Genomic DNA, 22,142 nt, shown 5'->3' with positions numbered 1-22,142 from the left:
TCAGATATCGAGTGGTTAGATCAGGTCTCCCAAACGTGTTAGTTATATGTAACACAATCCCCAGTCGCAATTTCTCGCCACTAGACTGCGTTTCTTAACGTTAAAAATGCAACTGGGGATTGTCTTTCGAGGAACTAGCATTTAGGGACCCGATCTAACCACTCGAGATATCGCATAAGATATTACCTACATTAGAAACCCGATGCGACCCCACGTAGCAGGGCTTACATACACAACTGTAGCTTGCAAATGCATTTACGTATGCTATATTTTCCAGACCGCTTCGGACCACCTTCGATCAGTATAATTTGGAACTGCAAAACAAATTTAGCACATTGAATATAGACGTCGACGATATAGAGACTCAATATGACAACAACAAACACCAAATCGGGAATGGTGGAAATCAAGGGGAGAGGCCTTTGCCCAGCAGTGGGACACTCAACTTGACATGTTACGAGTGCTCAAGTTGTTATAGAAATTGAATTTAAAAATATAAACATTTCTTTTTATTTAATAAAAATGTTAATGCTCGTTTATAGATTACCCGTAATTTGTGTTATTAATAAAATTATTTTTGTATCTCGTTTAAGTGATTTAGTACCTGGGCGACCGAGCTTTGCTCGGTTATAACTATTTATTGTAATATGGTGGTGTATAGGTTATAATCTTAACTACATTTTTATACTAATTTAAACTTGTCTAAAACAATAAAAATTAAAAAATTATATAAAAACTTGAACATATATAAAAAAAAACAAAAGTTAGTCACCGGGCGAGATTCGAACCCGTAACACTCGTTTCTAGCCGTCCGCGTCTTAACCCGCTGGACCAGACGGACAGTGGCCGGCAACACGAAATTAGCGACCATATTCTGCGTCAAAAGAAAAACGCATGAATGCATTGGTGTGATGAAATTGTGTATTTCGATCGGTGGCAAAATTTGTTTAATCCTCCTTGAAACAGTCGCAACCCTCATGATTCCTTTTTTCGAACAACTCGCTACGCTCGCAGTTATTTTTTTTATCTTTCGCTTGCTCAGGAATCAATAGGGAGCGCGAGCGGTGAAACAACAGCTTTGCTCCCTTGTAAAACAAATAATTATTACCAATTTAATTTACCACAAATTTTAAGCAAATCGCGCAAATACTTTGTAAAACAATGGAAAAGCTTTTAAATAAATCTTAGTAAAAAGAATCAAATATCAGACTTGGGAAAACAGTAATGAATACGTAAAAAATCCTAAAAAATACGATGCCCAAGTAGGGCTTGCAATCTGGATATCCAGATAACCGTTTTATCCGGATATCCGTCCAATTTAATATCTGGATAATTGTGAGGTTGATATCCGGATAAAACGAATATTTTGCATACCATTTATGACAAAAATCTTATTACAGTTTTTAAGAAAACTATTTGAGAAACGTTGAAAATTGTAATGAAAACGGTATAATATAAGCTGGTTACGACACCCAATACAATTGGCGAGATTAGAACAACACGACTTCGCTGGCTCTGGAAGATAGAAAAGGAACGAGCTGTAAGAAAAGCATATGTGTGGCACTCGGGTGGAGAACGTCGATCCGGGCGTCCGAGGTACCGCTGGGCCGGAGTGAAAAAGCCCTAAAAGACGAAGTGGCGCAGAAAAGGGGTCAGTGGTGTTTGTCAGAGGCCAAGGTGTTATTTGGGTCACAGAAGCAGCCAGTGAAGCAGTAGTAAAGCATTTTGCATTTGAATAAATTTGCAATGAAAACCTTGATTGTCCTTAAATGCAATGTAACGAGAAGAGACTGTCTCAACTATTAGAAAAATATTCGATTTTCTAAAATATCAATCAAACCACATTTTGTCTAATTGGATAATTTGGTAAAAAAAATGACTAGCATAAAAAAAATCATGTTCGTGAAATGTATATAAGTAATAAAGCCAAAAATCTCTTGATCGACTCAAGTATTTTATGAAAAGAATGTCGTATCACAGGCTATAAATATTAAACGGAGGGTTGAATGATCTCTATAATTCATAAATTGTTACATTACAGTTTGTGCCACCAATTAGAAAAACCATCCAATCAAGCAAGTAAAGGCTGTGTAAGAAATCAGTGCCGAAAATATTTTTTTATAACACAATAATTAATACTAACTTAACTAACCTAACCTAACAGTTACTGTGTTTGCACATAATCTTACAAAGACATTTTATAACGGTGTATTTTACGTGCATCGCATCGTCACGGCTATGTAATCGAATTTTGAATGCCATAATGAAAATCTACTTAGAAAAAATCGAAACCAAAAAAAGTCATAAAAAGTAAATGGCCAAAGATTGATTGTCACCGTAAAATCATAGGCGAAAAGGTAGAACGTCTAAAAATACCTTAACACTTGCTGTTACGCCGCCTTTTATACGTAAAATTTTATTACTTTACACTTTCTATAAAATTCATGTGAGTTTTATCAATAAAAAGTAAATATTCGAATTATATGTTTTATCCGGATATCCGTATAGTGAAATAACAAGTATTCGAATAATCCGGATACAAAAAAGAGCGTATAATTGCAAGCCCTATGCCCGACAGATGATAACGCCAAACTTGTACCCTTAAATGACTGGAAAGTTTTTAAAGTAATATTGACATTGCATTTTCATAAAGCTTTTTTTCTGTTTGCAGGACACACTAGAAATTATTGAGGTATAATATAACATAAGTAAATTCAAAGTAGTAGTACCTTTAGTCTCCTAGCAGTAAGAGAAACACTTGTAGGAAATTCAACGTGGCCTTATTTAATTCCTTTCCTAAAAAGTACCTTTTACAGGAAATTTTTAAAATACAATGACTTATTTGGCCGTATGCTTTTATATCAATTAGAGATGAGCCGAATATGGATTTCCTCGAATACTAATATTCAACCGAATGTTTGATTTAGATCTTACCAAATTGAATATTGGGCACAATTATTCGGTTAATCTGGATTATTCTTATAAATCAACTAAAGATGAATAGCTTCCTAGGCGATTCCCTAGAAATAAACAAGTAAAAAAGGCAAGAGTGACTCGCAAAAAAATGTTCAACACTCTCCAATTAAACCAAAAATGTCCGTAACACGTCACTGTTGCATTTAACACTGTAGCATGTGAACACGGGCTCAAGGCACCTCCGCAAAATTCGACCGTTTACAAAATGCCATCGATTTTGACGCGTAGGGCCTCGAGTTTTTCCAGTTGCTTGTTGGCCTCAAGGTCCACCCGACCCTTCCCCAAAGTATCGTAATATTCATAATAAGAAACGAAAAACCTGTTGGACCCCGTCAACAGGTTTTTCGTTTCTTGTTTCGTTATGACCGTGAGGTTTATAAAAAATACTTCTTGACTGAATACAGTACATTTAGTGGAGCCAAAGAGCCATCGGCGTTCCCGGAAGTGCAATACCTACAGGCGTTGTGGCCCACCTACCATACAAATTCAATCTTCGCCGACGTGCTGTTTCGTCAATATCAGGACGTGGACGTAAAACTACACATAGATATTAAAAAATGGATGACCCAATTGTCCTCCTTTATGAACGGCATTAAATACACCGGGGATCTGACGGATAGAAGCGGTCTATAACTTTAAAGAAATCACTGATATCCCTGAAAACTTTTTTAAAAGGAATGTGCTGATCAAAATTCGATCGGCGCAATTTTCAGCGCGTTCCTTTCCAACAAGTGTATCGGGGAGATGGTTGATTGGATAACGCACGTAGACACAACAGGGGCAAAACTCAGGAGCTACTCATTGGAAGGGATTGCCCTCTCAGCCAAATATTTCTAATAATTTTTAAAATGTCTTATATTTTTCCACTGAAAAGACGTGTCATATTGCATATATAATAAATAAAAATAGTTTAAATGTTAAATATATAAATATCATGTTTTAGTAATTAGTTTTAGTTATAAGTATATTGCCATATACCCTAACAGGGTTCATGTGAACACTAGCTGTAAAATGCTCTTTGTAAGACCATATGTAACACATGATTATAAATGCAATAAATGAAATGAAATGAAATGATTAATAGGGTTTTCATATGTGAAAACCTACTTTATTGTTGGCTGGAAGACAACCCCTTCCGTCCGACACCGCCGTGCAACCGCTCCTCTTCGAGAGGCCGCAAGACGGTGTCCGAGTCAGGTGTCAACGTCAGAGGTCTTTGACGCCATTGTGCAGCCAAGTTGTTTACTGTTAAAATTGCAAAACTGTGTGTGCAGTTTCATACATGCACACGGGAAGATATTAGGAAATACACCGTGGAAAATATTGACATTTTCCCCCGATACTTCGTAGAAAAGGATTGTTACCAAAGAAGCGAGTTCGTCACAGTATGTAAAGATATAAAGAAAACCGGACCATAACAAGCACATTTCGAATGAAATTGCGTAAACATTAAATTTAAAACAATTTCAGATTCAACATGTGGGTCAGTCCGCGGTAAACGATACTACAAATACAAGAAAGTACGAATATCGCCACTACATTTTCATAGCCACAAAAAAAAAACAATATTAAATAAGTAAATGTATTAAACTCAAGTCTATCACAATTCACTAAGAATATTTTATGACGCATGTTCTTAGAATCATTTTGTTGAGTGCTTTCTATATCAAAGTAAGGGTATGTGGTAAAACAATATATGAGTGGTAATTTAGTATTTGTGGAAATATTTTGACCCGTATATGAGCCAATTTATCTTGGGTCAATTTATTCTGAATAATTTGGCTTTTGTGACGCTTACTCGCTAATACGATAGGGTGTTTGCATGGCTTTTAAGATAAGTAATTAGTTGCAATAGATATAGACGCAGCTGCGAGGAAGAGAAAGAGTCGAGAGAATTTTAAAAGAGACCCTGAAAAGCTAAGAATGCTTTTGTAAAAAGAAAGAGATAAAAAAAGGAGTGATAAATAACGAACAATGTTGTTGAATAGCAAACAAAAATTAGAAAAGAATCAACAGCGAAAAAGCCGAAATCACTGTAACTTATTGAGGACTAAGTGACGACAGTGGACAATCATTTAAAGTTTCCGACACTGACGTATATGAGCATATAATAGAAACATTGCCTTCACCTGTGTTGGTTACAAACGACAAACGCATTTATTATAAATTTGATGAGGCTATTGATGTTTATGAACAATAATTTCTTGAAAAAGTGATAAATGTAATAATAAATAATGATTTTCATGAATTGACTTTTTATTTTATTTTTTTCACTTAAATCAACTTGTCACACCCGTCACAGGTAATATTCATTTATAAAAAAAAATAAGTCATTTTTTTTCTTTAAACCATAGAAATAAAATAATCAATCCTTTTTAACAAATTAGACATGATTAAGTACGAAAAAGCTCTTTAATTTCGCTAGACGTGCATATCACGTAACATAGGTTGTGATACGTGCAATAGATATAGACGCAGCTGCGAGGAAGAGAAAGAGTCCAGAGAATTTTAAGAGACCCTGAAAAGCTAAGAATGCTTTTGTAAAAAGAAAGAGATAAAAAAGGACTGATAAATAACGAACAATGTTGTTGAGAAGCAAACAAAAATTAGAAAAGAATCAACAGCGAAAAAGCCGAAATCACTCTAACTTATTGAGGACTAAGTGACGACAGTGGACAACTATTTAAAGTTTCCGACAATGACGTATATGAGCATATAATAGAAACATTGCCTTCACCTGTGTTGGTTACAAACGACAAACGCATTTATTATAAATTTGATGAGGCTATTGATGTTTATGAACAATAATTTCTTGAAAAAGTGATAAATGTAATAATAAATAATGATTTTTATGAATTGACTTTTTATTTTATTTTTTCACTTAAATCAACTTGTCACACCCGTCACAGGTAATATTAATTTATAAAAAAAAATAACAGCCATTTTTTTTCTTTAAACCATAAAAATAAAATAATCATTCCTTTACAAATTAGTCATGATTAAATACGAAAAAGCTCATTAATTTCGCTAGACGTGCATATCACGTAACATAGGTTGTGATACGCGCAATAGATGTAGACGCAGCTGCGAGGAAGAGAAAGAGTCGAGAGAATTTTAAAAGAGACCCTGAAAAGCTAAGAATGCTTTTGTAAAAAGAAAGAGATAAAAAAGGAGTGATAAATAACGAACAATGTTGTTGAGAAGCAAACAAAAATTAGAAAAGAATCAACAGCGAATAAGCCGAAATCACTGTAACTTATTGAGGACTAAGTGACGACAGTGGACAATTATTTAAAGTTTCCGACAATGACGTATATGAGCATATAATAGAAAAATTGCCTTCACCTGTGTTGGTTACAAACGACAAACGCATTTATTATATTTTTGATGAGACTATTGATGTTTATGAACAATAATTTCTTAAAAAAGTGATAAATGTAATAATAAATAATGATTTTTATGAATTGACTTTTTATTTTATTTTTTCCCATAAATCAACTTGTCACACCCGTCACAGGTATTAATTTATAAAAAAAATTAACAGCCATCATTTATTAAACCATAGAAATAAAATAAGCATTCCTTTTTAACACATTAGTCATGATTAAGTACGAAAAAGCTCTTTAATTTCGCTAGACGTGCATATCACGTAACATAGGTTGTGATACGTGTAATACTGAACAGTCATATCTTTGTTTGAAAAAAAAAAATACAAACATTCCAGTGAGACTAATACAAAAGTGAAGCAATCGTGTAATTAAACCATACTGATCACAAAGTTAGGTGCCAATATTCGAGATGAAATGCCACACCCGTCACCGCGAACTGACCCACTGACCCAATCGTGTGTTTTAATGACATCGGGAGAGAGTACTTAAAAAGTTCTAGAAAATCTTAAATTTTACAATGTGGAACAAGTCAAACATATTAAAATAGTACTGTGGATGAAATGGTGCCTTGCACCCGAGTAACACACTTTTCATACCAAATGAACAAACCCAATAAGACAAGGCAAATTAGCAAAATCAGTAATTAAAGTCATATTTTTTCTTTAATAGGGCTTACTTGCAATCGGAGTTTGCATGCCTGAAGACAAAAACCCCTAGCGAAAAAAATGGCAATATTTATGAAATCACACATATCTTTTAAAACTGCAGTCATTTTAAACTGATTCGCTCATTAATAGTATGAATCAGCGGGGTAGCCCCTTCTCTTACTTTTAATTATTTTAGTTTACCGTTCTAAAACTGCACATTCTGCACCGTTTACCTTATATTTTATACTATTTAGGTACATGAATAATGCCAAATACCTTATGTATACGATTATGCCTTTGCTCACTGACACAAGTTAAAGGTCTAAAAAAATCGCTTTTGTGTATTCGTTTGGTTTCCGCCTTATGAAAACGATGTAAATATAATTCAACAACAAAAAAAATGTATTTGAGCAAATTAGTTAAGTACATAATTTTTGATATAAGAAGATCAAATGCGGGATTACTAAAAATATATTCGGCTCATCTCTAATATCAATTTTAGTTTCTAAAAATGGTCAGCAAAATCTGAGGATTTCAGTTTGTGTTTGTATTGTAATTTATATTTTTTATCTTTTTCGGGCAGTCTTGTAAAAAAAGGAATGTGGTAAGAGTATGATAATAACTTAAATCAAGTAGGTACCTATTAAATAATTTGTCGGCGTAACTTAATCTTTTCTTCACTTCTCAGGTTAGAGTATTAGAATACCTATTTTTTTTTAATAAATTTTTTTTATTTAGCTTAATAGGAGGCAAGACTTACGAATGACCTTCTGACTGAATATCCGACCACGTCACTAAATCCTTTCGTCGGTTAGGTGTGTCTTCAGTCTTAGGGGAGATAGGGATAAGACGGAGCCCCCCCACACACGAATGTAATGGCCATCGGTCCGACTTCGATGTTTACCGATTTCATGGAACTAGAATTGACGAGCTGAATAACTTGTTATAAAACCATAAGTAGTAGTGCCTGATCAACGTAGATTTTGTAACGCATTTGTGATTATCATGAGGCGTAAGTCAAAATGCTTGAAATGTATTTTTTTTAAAGAATATATTTGTTAAATTATGGAGGCGAAGGCAAGACGGGGCAAAATTTGCGAGGCATTATGGGGTTTACCTCATGTTGCCTCTTTTAACAGGTTTATGGTACAATGCTTGTCGTGATGTTGCATCCATTTATTGTTTTTCGAAAAACAGTGGTATGATACAATAATAGGAAATTATAAAAAAGACGACTAGAACAGAGAAAGGAGAAGAAGAGAAAGAAGCTATGAAAAAAGCAGAAGATGTGTTGGTCAGCATTTTGATAAGCAGTTTCGAAAAGTAGAAGGAAACAACCTACGAAACCAGCTGTTGATAATAACATGACTAAGAAAGTCACAAATAAAGGTAAGGAATCAGGTAAAAAACACAAGATATAATTTTGCATATTGCAACAATGAAAACAATTTTTATCTATAAACGTCGGAAAACTGGATAGGGATCAGCGGCGTGGGCGATGGGCCCACTCAGCTTGTGCTGTAGGGCTAAGATGGTCGGCTTTTTATCATTTGTCACCATGGCTGTCACGCTCTAACAAGTATGTAAGCGCGAAAGTGACGGGTATAGTGACAAGTGATAAAAATGGAACCATGCTGCCACCGCTGAAGTCGAAGACGAAGATATGGAGGATGTCTTGCTATGTATGTTCTATGAAGAGAAATAGAGTCCATCTTCCCCTATGTCCCTAGCTCGCCCTATTTTTAGTATCCCGTCTTACCTCATATGTGGGATAAGATGGCATATTTTCCATTTTTTATAGTTGTAATTTAATTTTTTTTGTATGATTAGTTATCAAGTCCCAAGCTGTGCCAAATAAAACTATAATACGTAATTCATGTTTGATTAATAAATAACACTGATCCTATTTTAAATACCCAGTTTTTTTACTACTTTACTTTAGCGTCTCCGTCCTATCGACATCTCCCCTAAAATAAGATTTCATATTTAAACAAAATACAATTATGTGACCACTAAATTTGTAGTGCAAAAATAAGAAAGTTGCCATGCACTTTTACGGCTAATGGTACTCTCATATATTGTTACTGCCAAGTCAGTGCAAAGTTAGCGTGGTCGGAGTTAAGGCATGGCTTACGAAGATTATTTTCAGTCGTAACAAATTCGTCTTCTGAGTGCCGGACGAGGAGTAAATGTGAAAGGTTTTTTTATTCATTGCTTAAGGCTTCTAGGAATTATATTACCATGTAATTCCTAGAAGCCTTATGGTAAGCTTAAGTATGATAAGCCTTGATTTGAAAGAGGCACGCGTTTTTTGAGATTTTTTATTTAAATCCATTTTGGCAATACGTGAAGTATTGAAAAATGCCAGTTTTTAGAGAAAACAATAGCTTTGTAAGAGAAAGTGAAATATTAGTTAAAAGTTATAGAAATGGCGATAGAATTCAAATTTCCAGATGCAATAGGAAAATGTGATTAGCAAGTGTTTAAATTAAATAATGTGAAATAATATAGCGAGTGAAACGATACGTAATTTTTTAAATTTTCAACTAGCGCGCGTGGGAGAGGCAATGGCGTGGCGTGGCAGAGGCAGGCAGGCAAGCAAGCGCTAACAATGACGGAAGCCGATGTACACGTGCACGTGCACGCTGTAGCTCCGGCCCTGGCACGACTCGGTTACGTGTACGTAAAAATACGAACACGTGCTGATTTCTGAAATATTCCAAGTAAATATTAAAAGATAGCAATGAACAATGATGGCACACGGTTGGCACAAATGGTTGCAATACAATTAATTAGGCCTTAAAATGTGGTTACTAATTTTAAGCTAATTTAACGAAAACTGTAATAAAAATATCCAAAATATGAACGGGAATATTAACCTTAATATGAAAGCTTGTAAATGATAAAGGAATATTCAAAAAATATTACAATTTGACTAAGATGTAAACTGATAAGATTTGGGTAACGTGAAACACGAATGTGATTTTAGTAGCTAGAAATGGGAATTAAATTGAGAGTTAAAGAAATACCAAATAAAGGTAGTCAAACTATACCTGCGCAATAAGAAATAAAATAGAAACGACTCGCGAATAAATAATGAAAACCCTTTTCTTGGTATGTGGAACCTTTCTTGGTTTGTGGAACCCTTTTCTGGTTTGGATTGTCTTGTTTCTTTATTCACAGGCAGAACGATGACTTCACAAACTTCGCTTTGTTGTGGTAGTTGTAGCTTAGGCTTGGCTCGTGGTGATTCACTCCGATGTTATAAGTTGATATAAGATGGCGATCGTAGTCTTGGCTAGGCGCGCTATCTTCTGTGTTTGATTGACCTCGTAGAAACGGCGTCTTTAAAGTTGCTTTACGTCGAATCCGGCTCGAAACTTGTTAACGAAGGTTCAAAAATGATGAAAACGACACCAAATTGTAATAGGTATGTATATCGCGAGTACTTATTAGCAGTATGCACGCGCGCTCTGGCCGAGAGCGCTGGAGGAATGAAATCAGTGTTGCCAGCAAAGAGCATATAATCACTACGTTTTAAGAGACGGGACTCCCATACAAGCGAGTGGAACCATTTTGTTTCGCAAATCATTACCAAAATGTACGAGAAGGAACTGTCAAAGAACGATAGTACCAACATAAGCGATTTAAATAGTGTAGTACGCTACACGCTTGCGTTTCTTGTCGATATCGATAAAATGGGTAGGGTTGAAACATAGGCTCCTGTCTACAAATTTTGTACTCGAAATCAGATTAGTATCGAGTCCACATTTAAGTTGTAGTGGATAGTTCTTTGAGTGGACTAATACGTGGTCGGGCCTTATGTGGACCCGAATTATTTTTTAAGTCTTATTATTTACAGTTTTTAAGTCGAGTTTTTTTTATTAAAAGCTTTCTTTTACACAATGATCTGCACATACATGTTTCAGTAAATGTAACTTTTCTATGGGAAGATGTATCAGGTCTTCGTTTCCAACAAATTTCACCCACTGCCTGCTTCTGAAAACATACAGCCTTGGACAAATATGATAAAGACAGTTTATGTTCCAAGCTAATGACTAATGAGATGATCAACTAATTATTTAGCGCTAATATGCATCTATAAATCATGTTTTTTGGCATCCAGTTACCAACAACCCTTTATCAATGCTCTAACTTTTTATGTATTTATATGTCTGTTAATCATGAGAACCGGTCTGGCCTAGTTGGCAGTGACCCTGCCTATGACCATCGGCTTCATAGGCGGGGTATATATATATATATATATATATATATATATATATATATATATATATATAATAATGTCCTATAATATTTCTTTATTTATCATAAAAACAGAGATTAATTTTCTTACATTTTGGGTTAATATATTCACTAATTACTAGGTAAAAAAAATATGGTAACTAATGACCATTAATGCATAAATTATAGATTATTTCCCACTGAAAATCTTCGACGAATTAATTATGGTCATACTGCATGCAGGTTCTCAGGAAATTTCACATATTTAATTTAATTATTTACACTGATACACAAATAAACCTACAGTTATCGATAGTTACAGTACATCCCTAGTTCACCATGAAAAAGAATATAAAATATCAAATTTTCGATGTGTTTATAGCCTGCTGATCCAAAATAAAGTCAAAAGTATCTAAAGCAATACTTACCGGTTTTCATCCAAGAGAAATTTCGCCATAAAATCCCTTTATTCGTGATTTTCTCGAGTGGCTCGCTTGCTACATATTTCACACTTAGTGAACCGTTTTCTCGGTAGCATTGTAACAAACTCGCTCTTTACTCTGATCACGGTTCACTATTTTCGATTTTTTCACTAAATAAAAAAGAAATTGCACGAAATACCGGAACAAAACATTGAAGCCTTCATAACAAACAAAACAATTAGGCTGACAGTTGACTTGATGTAAACTTGACAGAATAAATAGCACTGATGTTTTCTTTTTCATTGTTGGCTATAATTTGCGAAACAAACTCCATACAAAACTTTTTTTGTTCCTAGTTGCGTCAGCCTGAGTTGCCAGGTCCAATATGACAGTGACAAAACCAGAAGATACATGTCCTAACCAGGAGATTTGAATTAAAAATTAGTAGACAAAATTTGCCCAAAAAAATTTACAAAATGCATGTAATATTTTTGTTATTCCTCGGTTTATTCATTTTATGATTTATTTTCATCATTTTTATTCACTGAAAAGGACTAATATTATATTTTTAAGTAATATCGATTCGGAGTATATGAATTTGTATAGAAGATTGATTCTTTCAGCCAGCGTTTTTCAAAATTTTCTGCCGTTTTAATCGACAAAGTGGCCAGTGGTATAACTTTACTCTTTAAAATTTACTCAAAACTTGGTTTCATTTAGGCATCATTTAGGTATTTTTTTTACAGGGTTATTAGACTTATTACTCCTATTAGATCCACACGATCGCCGGGCATTTACAATCGGGGCCCGATGTCGGGCCCGATGACCCTTGCAAAGGTAGTTTTCCGCTTGACGAAATATCACATCGTTAACAATATTTTAAATGTAAAAAAATCTTTGTCCCGCATTGCCAAAAATATTTTTACACTTACACTTTTTGTACATTTTAAATACTGTTAACAATGTGCTGATATTTCGTGAAACGGAATCGACCCTTGCATCGGGCCCGACGCCGGGCCCGTTCACAAGTGTGGATCCAATAACCACTATAGTATAATTTTACTAGTTTCCTCACTCGAAGATATAGACACAAAGACACAACCGAAGATCAAACTGAACTTTTAATTTGCACCATTCCATATCTTATTATGTAGTTAGTAAACTTAGTTTTCTTCCATATTACATTACAAAAGAAAATCTTGATTCTACATCGCGTCGGGTTTCTTTCAGAAGCTGTGGAACAGTTAGTTTGGCAAGCCATTTTCGTCAGTATAAACTATACTGAGGCACAAAATTTAAAAAAAATAGGCGCGAAGGGCCCGTCTTCAATATAAAATTTGAATTTCACAGCTATTTCTACTGACAAAGTGGATTTAATTATATTATGGTTGAGATCTTCTAAAATCCAGGAGATGGGGCGCGCTAACATTCAGAATCAGTTTTGCATTTATCATTGTCTCCTCTAGATAGGGTGACCAGACGTCCCATATTTTACGGATCGTCCCGTGTTTCAGGCACAAAATTTTTATTGTCCCGTAATTTTATGATGCAATGTTATTTAATGATAAAAATACATATTTTGATTATTTAACATTTTCCTTTCCAGATAATATAATAACTGTTGTGTTTTATAATATTAAGGTCATTCATTAAGAAATTTAACAATTGTATAGGTTATTAATTGATTATGCCAAAGATTAAAAAATTCAATATGAATGTTGATTTTTAATTAACAACGGCCTGTCCCGTATTTTAACCTCGAATCCCGTATTTTAAATGCAGTTGTCCCGTAAAACCGGAAATCAGATCTGATCACTCTACCTCTAGATGCCTTAAAAATGAGTAAGAAACAATGATATATAACTATAGATAGGTTATACTCGTACTCATACATAAAGAGCACAGAAAATACTTCGATATACCTATGAAGAAATCTGATTTCTTATTTTTTAATTAATATCCGCACTCCATTCACTTTTGTCATACTTGTTGTTTAAAGAGAAAGAGACAAGCTTATGTTTACATAGGCTTGTCTCTTTCTCTTTCGATGTGCACGTGCACATTTCTCGCTCGCCCAGGTGCAACTGAAGGCAACTTGTACAATTTGTCACAAGGTAAGCGTTTCAATTTTGGAACGCTTATAACCTATTTTGAGTTATAATAAATCACCTATTTTGAGTTATAATAAATCATAAGTAATTAAGTATCATAACCATTAAGAAAATCATAAATGGGACACCCCCCCCCCCCCTCCATTCACCCCCTTACCCGCGCTCAGGAGACGAATTCGTTATTATATTGACATTATTCGTGCATCTACCAGCGCGAGCGATTATTTTACCAAAATAATTGTGTAAAAATCGTGTAAGTTTATATCAGTATATTACGTAATTGCTGTATTCTTTTTAATATAAGCAGGTACAGTACCGGCCAACTATATGTATATCCCTTTCGTGTTATTTATGAATAGGATTATGCCGTTTATGGTATTAAAAATTGATTTATAATATTGCTAAGTTGTCATAAGCACTATAATGTTACAAAATTACAGCATTACTTAACAACAAACCAGGTAAGTATTGTCATACTTAATTTTTTGTGTGATTCTATTTTGCTTCAGTTTAAAGATTATTTGACAGCCCGTCATAGTTTTTTAGTTACGTACCGTATGGATGCTTGCAACTAAAGGTGTCGCATACGGCGTTGCCGACCATTTAAGATCCTACACGCTCCTTACGTATTGAACCCCATCAAGGGCGTCGCCAGCCGATGGCGCAGGGGGGGGCAAGTTGACTTTACCTACTACAATTCATACTTTTCTCATTCTCTATGAATGAGAAAAGTAGGTATGAATTGTAGGTAAAGTCGACAGCACATGAAACCTAAAAATAACCTGGCATCATACTCCAATGTTAGTTTTATGGTGATATTTGAGCGCTGTAAAACGATACGTGGTGATATTTGAAAAAAAAAGCGGCCAAGTGCGAGTCGGATTCGTCCATGAAGGGTTCCCTATCATTTATGACGTATTAAAAAAAACTACTTACTAGATCTCATTCAAACCAATTTGCGGTGGAAGTTTGCATGGTAATGTACATCATATTTTTTTTTTAATTTTATCATTCTCTTATTTTAGAAGTTACAGGGGGGAGACACACATTTTACCAGTTTGGAAGTCTCTCGCGCAAACTATTCAGTTCAGAAAAAAAATGATATTTGAAACTTCAATATCATTTTTGAAGACCTATCCATAGATATCAATGTTTGTTTTGTTTAAATTTTATGACGTTTTTGCCATTTGGCTACGGAACCCTAAAAAGCGCTGGTGGCCTAGGGGTACGAGCGTGCGACTTGCAATCCGGAGGTCGCGGATTCAAACCCCGGCTCGTACCAATGAGTTTTTCGGAACTTATGTACGAAATATCATTTAATATTTACCAGTCGCTTTTCGGTGACGGAAAACATCGTGAGGAAACCAGACTAATTCTACCAAGGCCTAGTTTACCCTCTGGGTTGAAAGATCAGATGGCAGTCGCTTTCGTAAAAACTAGTGCCTACGCCAAATCTTGAGATTAGTTGTCCCCAGCTCCCCAAGCGGGCCCCAGGCTCCCATGAGCCGTGGCAAAATGCCGGGACAATGCGAGGAAGATTTGAGCGTTGTAAAATAAAAAAAAAACAACGGGTACTCCGGAAGTGCCGGCAGAAGTGAAAACTTGAATAATAACGTTGCGCATTTTTGATATTTTGGAATGGTTAGGGAATAATTTTGCACGAATTGCTTTAATTATCAGTATAAAAGTACAATCATTTATGTGGTAAAAAACAATATTCATTTATTGCGCTGTCGTACACAAACATGACAATTTATATTACATTAAAAATTTAACACTTCAGAACTATTACAATTATTTAACTTAAAAATACACAACGTTAATATTTAAGTTGCGCCGGCGGTCTACTGGCTTCAATGACATTGTAACAGTTTTTCGATCAGGTCACGTGTCCGTCTTACGAATTTTCAATCTGACGAATCTGTCGGTCACGTCACCTGTCGCGAGTTTAACATTTTTTTCCCCATCACAAAAAGTGCCCAGCGCCGCTAAAGAAGTTTTCACTTCAAAAATGCTCAAAAACAAGCGTCACCAATTTGTATTTTTGCGTCCAGACCTCCATTTTATCGGTAATAATCAGTGGTTGAATTTGCCTGGGCCTGGGCCTGCCGCGACAACCAAAATCATTAAGACTTAATTAGAGTGACAGAGAAAAATGGCTGCAATTAACGAACTTCGATTTTCGCGGTTATAGCCCTGATTAGATCGGACAATTTCATCAGATTGGCGAAAAATTGTCTTGTCTGGACACGGGTTCAAGGGCTAGTAAACTTGGGTGCGATCTTAAATAATACGAATTGCAAAACTAAACTTATCCAAAAATCGGCTAGCTTAAAAAGTCACAAAAATTGCCTCAAAATCGTAAGTCACGCACATGTCACACAAGAAGGCGAAAAGTCACGAAAAATGTGACTTTTGTGACCATCTGGCAACGCTGAGACAGACGCTAAAACAAAGGCGGCTGTGCGGGGGGCGCGGGCGCCGCGCGGTTACATGTTGCTTCCCCCCTCCCCCTCTCCGCTTCAACGATAGAGTAGACCAGGCGGAGCGTAGTTGAGCGTTGGGAATATTAGGAGCGGAATTGGTGAATTCATTCGAGTTTCGACGTACGGGAATGATTGTTCAAGGCTTGAACTTCAAGCAAATCAACTCAAAGACTTAGGACTTTGGTTGTATTATATTTGGCAACTTTTTTAGAACCTCTAGGGGGGGGGCAGCTGCCCCTCCCTGCCCCCCCTTGGCGACGCCCTTGAACCCCATAAATACTGTCGTCCCGGCAAAAATTACCATAGCTTCTAAAATGATAGGATAGGCGGCCCAAATTTGAATTATTATTTAGAGCCCATTGTGCCCCATCACGCAATCATATTATTATCATTACTTTAAAACCGAAAAGCAACATTTCTATGACCTTAACCGAACTTTTTAATCATATTCAGACAAAGACGGCAAAATTGTAAAAAAAAAAAAACTATTTCAGATGGTTACAAAACAAAATAAGGTATAAACTTTCTTAGTGTACCTAATGTATAGTCACGAATACTAATGTATAAGTTTACTTGATTTATTTTATTCCGTAAATAGTTGAAAAAAATTACTACTGTAACACTAAATATAAGACAGTATAATAAGGGATGTACCGAAAAAAAAACTGTAACTTCAAATGAAAAGCAAAACGGATGCGATTGACAACAAACGCCGCATGAAATTAACAGTTCTTTTCGGCACCGGCCTTAAACGTGCTTATTAGGGCCACTTGCACCATCCGGAATTAACCAACTAACTTTGAGTTAACCGCTAACACAGGGTTTAACTAATAATTTGTGTTGCACCACCAAAGATTTGAACTCTAGTTTAAACTGTTCAATATTTAACCCGCCGACGGAGCAGGGTTAAATCGCTAACTCTGGATTAGTCCCGAATTATTTTGAAAAAAGAATAGCGGATCATTTGAAGTTTCTTGGCGCGAAGTAAAATTATTGTTGGTTTGTTTTTACGACAGAACTATGATGAATGATTTATTATTCTATTCCGATGACGATGAAAATATTATCGATTATATTGCCACGGATTTATTTAACAGAAGAGTTGCAGAACGAACTGATTATTTCAACTCCCAAAGGGTTAAAGAGTTTCACAGAAGGTTTCGACTTGAAAAACACAGTGTCGTATTTTTATTAAATAAAATCAAACACGGATTGCAATACAAACATGATGAATATCAAGTAAGTTATATAATGTTATAATAAACGTAACGTGTACGGTACATGATTTGTGTCTAAGTTAAACTGGACCCTATATACCTATGTTATGAGTAAGTAATTCACATACAATTTTATTTTCAGTGCCGCCTTATCACCAATGAATCAACTACTATGCACAATATTATATATACACAACTTTTGACGCGTGGAGATTTCATTGGGGTACACGAATCAACCGCATGTAGAACGATTCATAAAGTAACAGATGCCATAGCCCGTTTGTACCCAGAATACATAGTTATGCCTAGCACAGAAGAAGAGCTAAGTCAAACCGCAATGAAATTTTATCAAATTGCTCGATTTCCACGTGCTATTGCAGCCGTAGACTGTACTCATGTACGGATGAAGTCTCCAGGTAGGTACCTACCTATACTCTACTTAGCTAGTCCATGAGCTACCATATTATAATACGATTGTATACAATATTTAATATGATGGAGAGTAAAAACAATATTGACATTTTCTTTATTATTCTAGGAGGAGAGACTGCAGAGATGTATCGGAACAGAGTGCCTACCGCGAACCACGTTCGACGTGTTACCTCCCTGTCACACTTACGTAAGAATTTACAAGTGCGACAGAGAGGCAACACGTCGAACGTGGTTCGCGGTAGGCCCTCAAAAATGGTTACTTTTCAATAAACACCCAAGCTATCTGTTCTGCTGATGTACGATGTTGTCGCACGTTGGCATGGGTCTCCCATCATTCACATATTTAGGACAATAGTAATCAACGCAGACATTGTCTTCAGCGCACATTATTGAAATTACTGTCTACTTGGTGATTCAGGATATGCACAAACTGCATTTATGATGACACCTCTCGGAAATGTGACCTCCCCTATACAATCTTTGTACAATGACTACAATGAGTCACAGATCAGAACTAGGAATGTTATTGATCGTACCTTTGATATTTGGAAGAGGTTTCCCATTGTTAGCAGAGGTTTTCAAGTCAATTTAAACAGGATACCGGGTATAATCATCGCTACATGCGTGTTGCATAATATTGCTCGTCTGCAAAATGACCTTGAACCACCTGTTGACCCATTTTATCCTCCTGTATTGGATAATACACCCGATGAGATTGCAGTGTTACCTAACAATAAATCACGTCCAAATACAGCAGGACATAATGCTCCTCATGTGCTGATTGAGCAACACTTTGGGAGATTAGGTTAATTAAGTTAAGGTTATGAATATGTGTCACTTAACATCAAAATCGGGTAAATCCATTCACCCTCTCATGAAATATCTACCCTATTACCTTTTCTTAATACCAAAATCGCCTAATCTGACAGATGGATTTACCCGAGTTTGAAGTTAAGCGACTCATATTATACATTTAACATTAAAACAAACTTGAGATAGAGCATTGTTTTATTTTAAGGGGGCTTGACTAGTTTTGAGTCGTTACTCCTATATTTCCACTATGGATTGAATGATAAGACAAACGGCTATCGGTTCTTCAATATTTTAACTCCATTCTGGTCTGCCGGATTTTGAAAGAAATGAACACTTATTTTTTTATATATTTTTTAAACAATGTCTAAAAAAACACTTTTTTCGTTACTAGATTGCTCTCAAGGATTTTACATGTACGAAATCTACATATTTGGGTTCGTCTTTGACGTTTCTAAAAACTGGTCAGAGATTTTAATTTTAAACTAATTAACACAAAAGTTATGGACAGTAAACCAGTTTTATGGCCTAAAATTGTTCAACTTTGATGCCAAATATCTCGAAAACAGTGAACTTTGAAGTAAATATGGTATACTATTGCTTGCAGCTGTTGCTGTTAAAATTATAAGCTACAAAAAACATTAGAAAAGAAAGGGATACAGATCGAAGGTCATTGGCGTTAGGGACCCCCTTAATTTATAAACGCCTCATTTGTTCATTAAATTCGTTTCTCCTTTTCATTTCCTCCATTTCTAGATAAATGGAGGAAATTTTCATTATGTGTATATTTATTTTCTGCATCCTCTATCTTCATTGCTCTCAGCATACGGTTATTCTCCGCTTGATCTTGTTCCTCTTGCAACTGACCTCTGGAGTTGCAGGCGTCTATAGGCTACGGTAACCGTTTGCCATCAGGTGGGCCGTATGCTTGTTTGCCATCAAAGTAGTTTTAAAAAAAAGTAAATACTTTTATACTCAATACATACATCCAAAACACAGTAACAAATATTTGTGACAAACACAAATCAATTCCCATACCAGGGTTCGACTAGGCTAAGCCGTTAATTTAAATATGAATAATATTACCAGTCTCATAATTATACATATCATCTATCATACTATCCATAATTTATTACTAAACAATAATTCCTAGTGACATGTAAAGTCTAGTATACAAGCAAGATTATACAGACAAACAACACTCACTAGTCAATAAATGGTGTGGCTTTTTCTTTAAATTGGCCCTATCATTTGTGAAATACGATGTTTCGTTTTCCTGGCCATCAGCAGGATCTTGAGTCTTCTTTAAATTAGCCCTATCATTTGTGAAATAGAATGTCCCGTTGTCCTGGCCATCAGCAGGATCTTGGGGTCTCTTGCATATCCACTTCCAGTATTGTAGAAACTGGAATATAATTATTGAAATGTTATTTAAATATCTTTTAAAACGAAAACCTAGTAATTTTTAAGATAGTGTACTACAAAAAAAATAACATTATGAAATAATTACTTAAATAAATGTGGTAGGTTGATTTGATGATCTTAGCTTAGTCCAGATGTTCCTCTCTATGTTTTGGATTTATTTTATATTTTACTTTAATAAAAATGTTGTACAATATCTAAACCTAAGAAGAGAAATAAATAAAATTTTACCTGATTCAAGAATATTATAAATTTCTATTGGTGGTACATTTTGGGTGGCCATAAGGCTGCTATCTCCATCATAAATTGTGAAAACTCCATCCAAAACAGGTCCAGCAAGAACTAACTTTTTCCAATACTGGTTCTCTATCAATCTTAGATGATGGCCCTCCTCCTGGTAAAGAATTAGACATTAGCAACCATAAGAAAACAATATTGTTATTTACTGGGACAAACAGACAACACGAATACAAATAATTCAAATACGAATCAATTCAACCACTTTATTGCCGTGATTGATATATAATATGCAATAATTTAAATATTCCAAATCGTAGATTGGTCCCCAGATTATGTTAAGGTCAAACATAATATTAATAAATAACAAATAAGGTCCCAGAGCAGCTTGTGGCGAATGAGAAATGATGGCCCTAGTATCACATACCCCTGATAGTCAGTTGGGCCTTTCTCTCTCCGGCTTGCCAAAAATTAATTATAATTTATTGTAGACATATAATTTAATGGCGACACGTCTGGCCTAGTGGGGAGCGACTAGATTTGTGCCACTCTCAAGAACATTCTCAATTTACTATGGGGAATATTCCCGAGTGAGATGAGAACATTTCCCATACAGAATGGGGAACGTTCTCGAGAACGGCACAACTCTAGTTGCGACCTTATGAAGCCGATGGTCCCAGGTTTGAATCCCGGTGAGGGCATTTATTTGTGTGATGAGCACGGATATTTGTTGCTGAGTCATGGGTGTCGCCTAGTACCCATAATATTACAAGCTTTGCTTAGTTTGGGACTAGCTCGATCTGTGTAAGATTGTCCCCAAATTGTAATTGTTCACAAAGTAATAAACAAAGTAAGTACTTATCTGTACTGTATTTATAATGTCCATCTTTTGAGCAGACGAATGATTTTGGACTTTTTCTTAAAATTTTTGTAAGTATTTTGTAAGCTTTCTGCAGTGCGTGATAAACCGGTGGTGGAGAATTGTACTCATTTTGCACATCAAGCCATGCCTTCTGTTTTTGGAGTAGGCTAGCTCCATCAGTTTTCTTATTTTCAACGATACGTTTGTATTTGGATACTATTTCACATAGCACCGCAATCGAGGTTTCTTATCCATTTCTTTTTGACACTTTACGAAGTCGATATCCCAAAAACCAAACAGCAATAGAATCGAAAGAATAACAAAGAGCATATAATATAATCAATCCATAGACATACACAGTGCTGCAAACTCCACCTACAAGAAAAAAAGGAGACTTAGAAGAAAAAAATCAGGAGACACCAAAAAAAATCGGAAGATAACAAAATATACCTTTTTGTGTGCAAATAAAAATTATGCGTATAGGTTAAATATTAGTGAAGCATAAAATACAACACAACCAAACCACAGATAAAATATGCAATTTTAATATGTCTATGAACAAAGCACTCATACTCTTGACAGTTGATTGACAGTTAGTGTCACAGCAATCAATATTCCTATTATGGAGTGTGGATTAAACATTACCTCCACCTTCCATAATTCCTATTTTATATTTCACTTTAGTTTTTTTCTTCTTGATCATTCTCATACATGTTTTTATTGAAAAGAGACAGCATTTCTTTGCCGATGTTGTGAGTAAAGCAGGAACTTTTAGTATACAACCTCTTGCTTTGCATAATGCCGCATAGGGTTTTTGTCTTCAGCGAGTTTCTTTGTTTTGTTTTGTTTATATTTATAGCCGAAAATACACGCTCTACGGCTGCACTCG

At 35.3% G+C, this 22,142-nt stretch overlaps 1 protein-coding gene and 2 long non-coding RNA genes across 7 annotated transcripts in view; 1 reads left to right on the top strand and 2 right to left on the bottom strand.

Annotated features, from left to right (window-relative positions):
* Window positions 1–22,142, top strand: part of LOC133523300 (GYF domain-containing protein gyf-1-like) — an 87,163-nt gene that overhangs the window by 42,125 nt on the left and 22,896 nt on the right. Inside the window, exons 9-12 of one of the 2 annotated variants that reach the window (XM_061858839.1) lie at window positions 2,672–2,692; window positions 7,596–7,616; window positions 14,228–14,248; window positions 16,768–16,788. In XM_061858839.1, the coding sequence (XP_061714823.1) occupies window positions 2,672–2,692; window positions 7,596–7,616; window positions 14,228–14,248; window positions 16,768–16,788 (84 nt within the window). The remainder of the gene's footprint in view (window positions 1–2,671; window positions 2,693–7,595; window positions 7,617–14,227; window positions 14,249–16,767; window positions 16,789–22,142) is intronic. The other variant, XM_061858918.1, reaches the window with a different exon arrangement.
* On the bottom strand, window positions 870–14,219 carry LOC133523549 (uncharacterized). The gene is made up of 2 exons (XR_009800246.1): window positions 10,066–14,219; window positions 870–9,721 (listed from the first exon to the last, which is right to left on the bottom strand). It is a non-coding gene; the product is annotated as an uncharacterized LOC133523549 (long non-coding RNA).
* On the bottom strand, window positions 18,917–21,718 carry LOC133523429 (uncharacterized). Of its 4 annotated transcripts, XR_009800236.1 has the most exons (5): window positions 21,704–21,718; window positions 21,610–21,628; window positions 20,386–20,548; window positions 19,939–20,137; window positions 18,917–19,042 (listed from the first exon to the last, which is right to left on the bottom strand). It is a non-coding gene; the product is annotated as an uncharacterized LOC133523429 (long non-coding RNA). The 4 variants fall into 4 exon arrangements; XR_009800230.1 differs by lacking the exons at window positions 21,610–21,628; window positions 21,704–21,718 and adding an exon at window positions 21,250–21,592; XR_009800234.1 differs by lacking the exons at window positions 21,610–21,628; window positions 21,704–21,718 and adding an exon at window positions 20,819–21,243.

Source organism: Cydia pomonella, chromosome 1 (genome assembly GCF_033807575.1).
Source record: "Cydia pomonella isolate Wapato2018A chromosome 1, ilCydPomo1, whole genome shotgun sequence".
NCBI lineage: Eukaryota > Metazoa > Arthropoda > Insecta > Lepidoptera > Tortricidae > Cydia > Cydia pomonella.
Note: the sequence above shows the minus strand (reverse complement) of the source record. Positions and strands in the feature narration are given on the sequence as shown.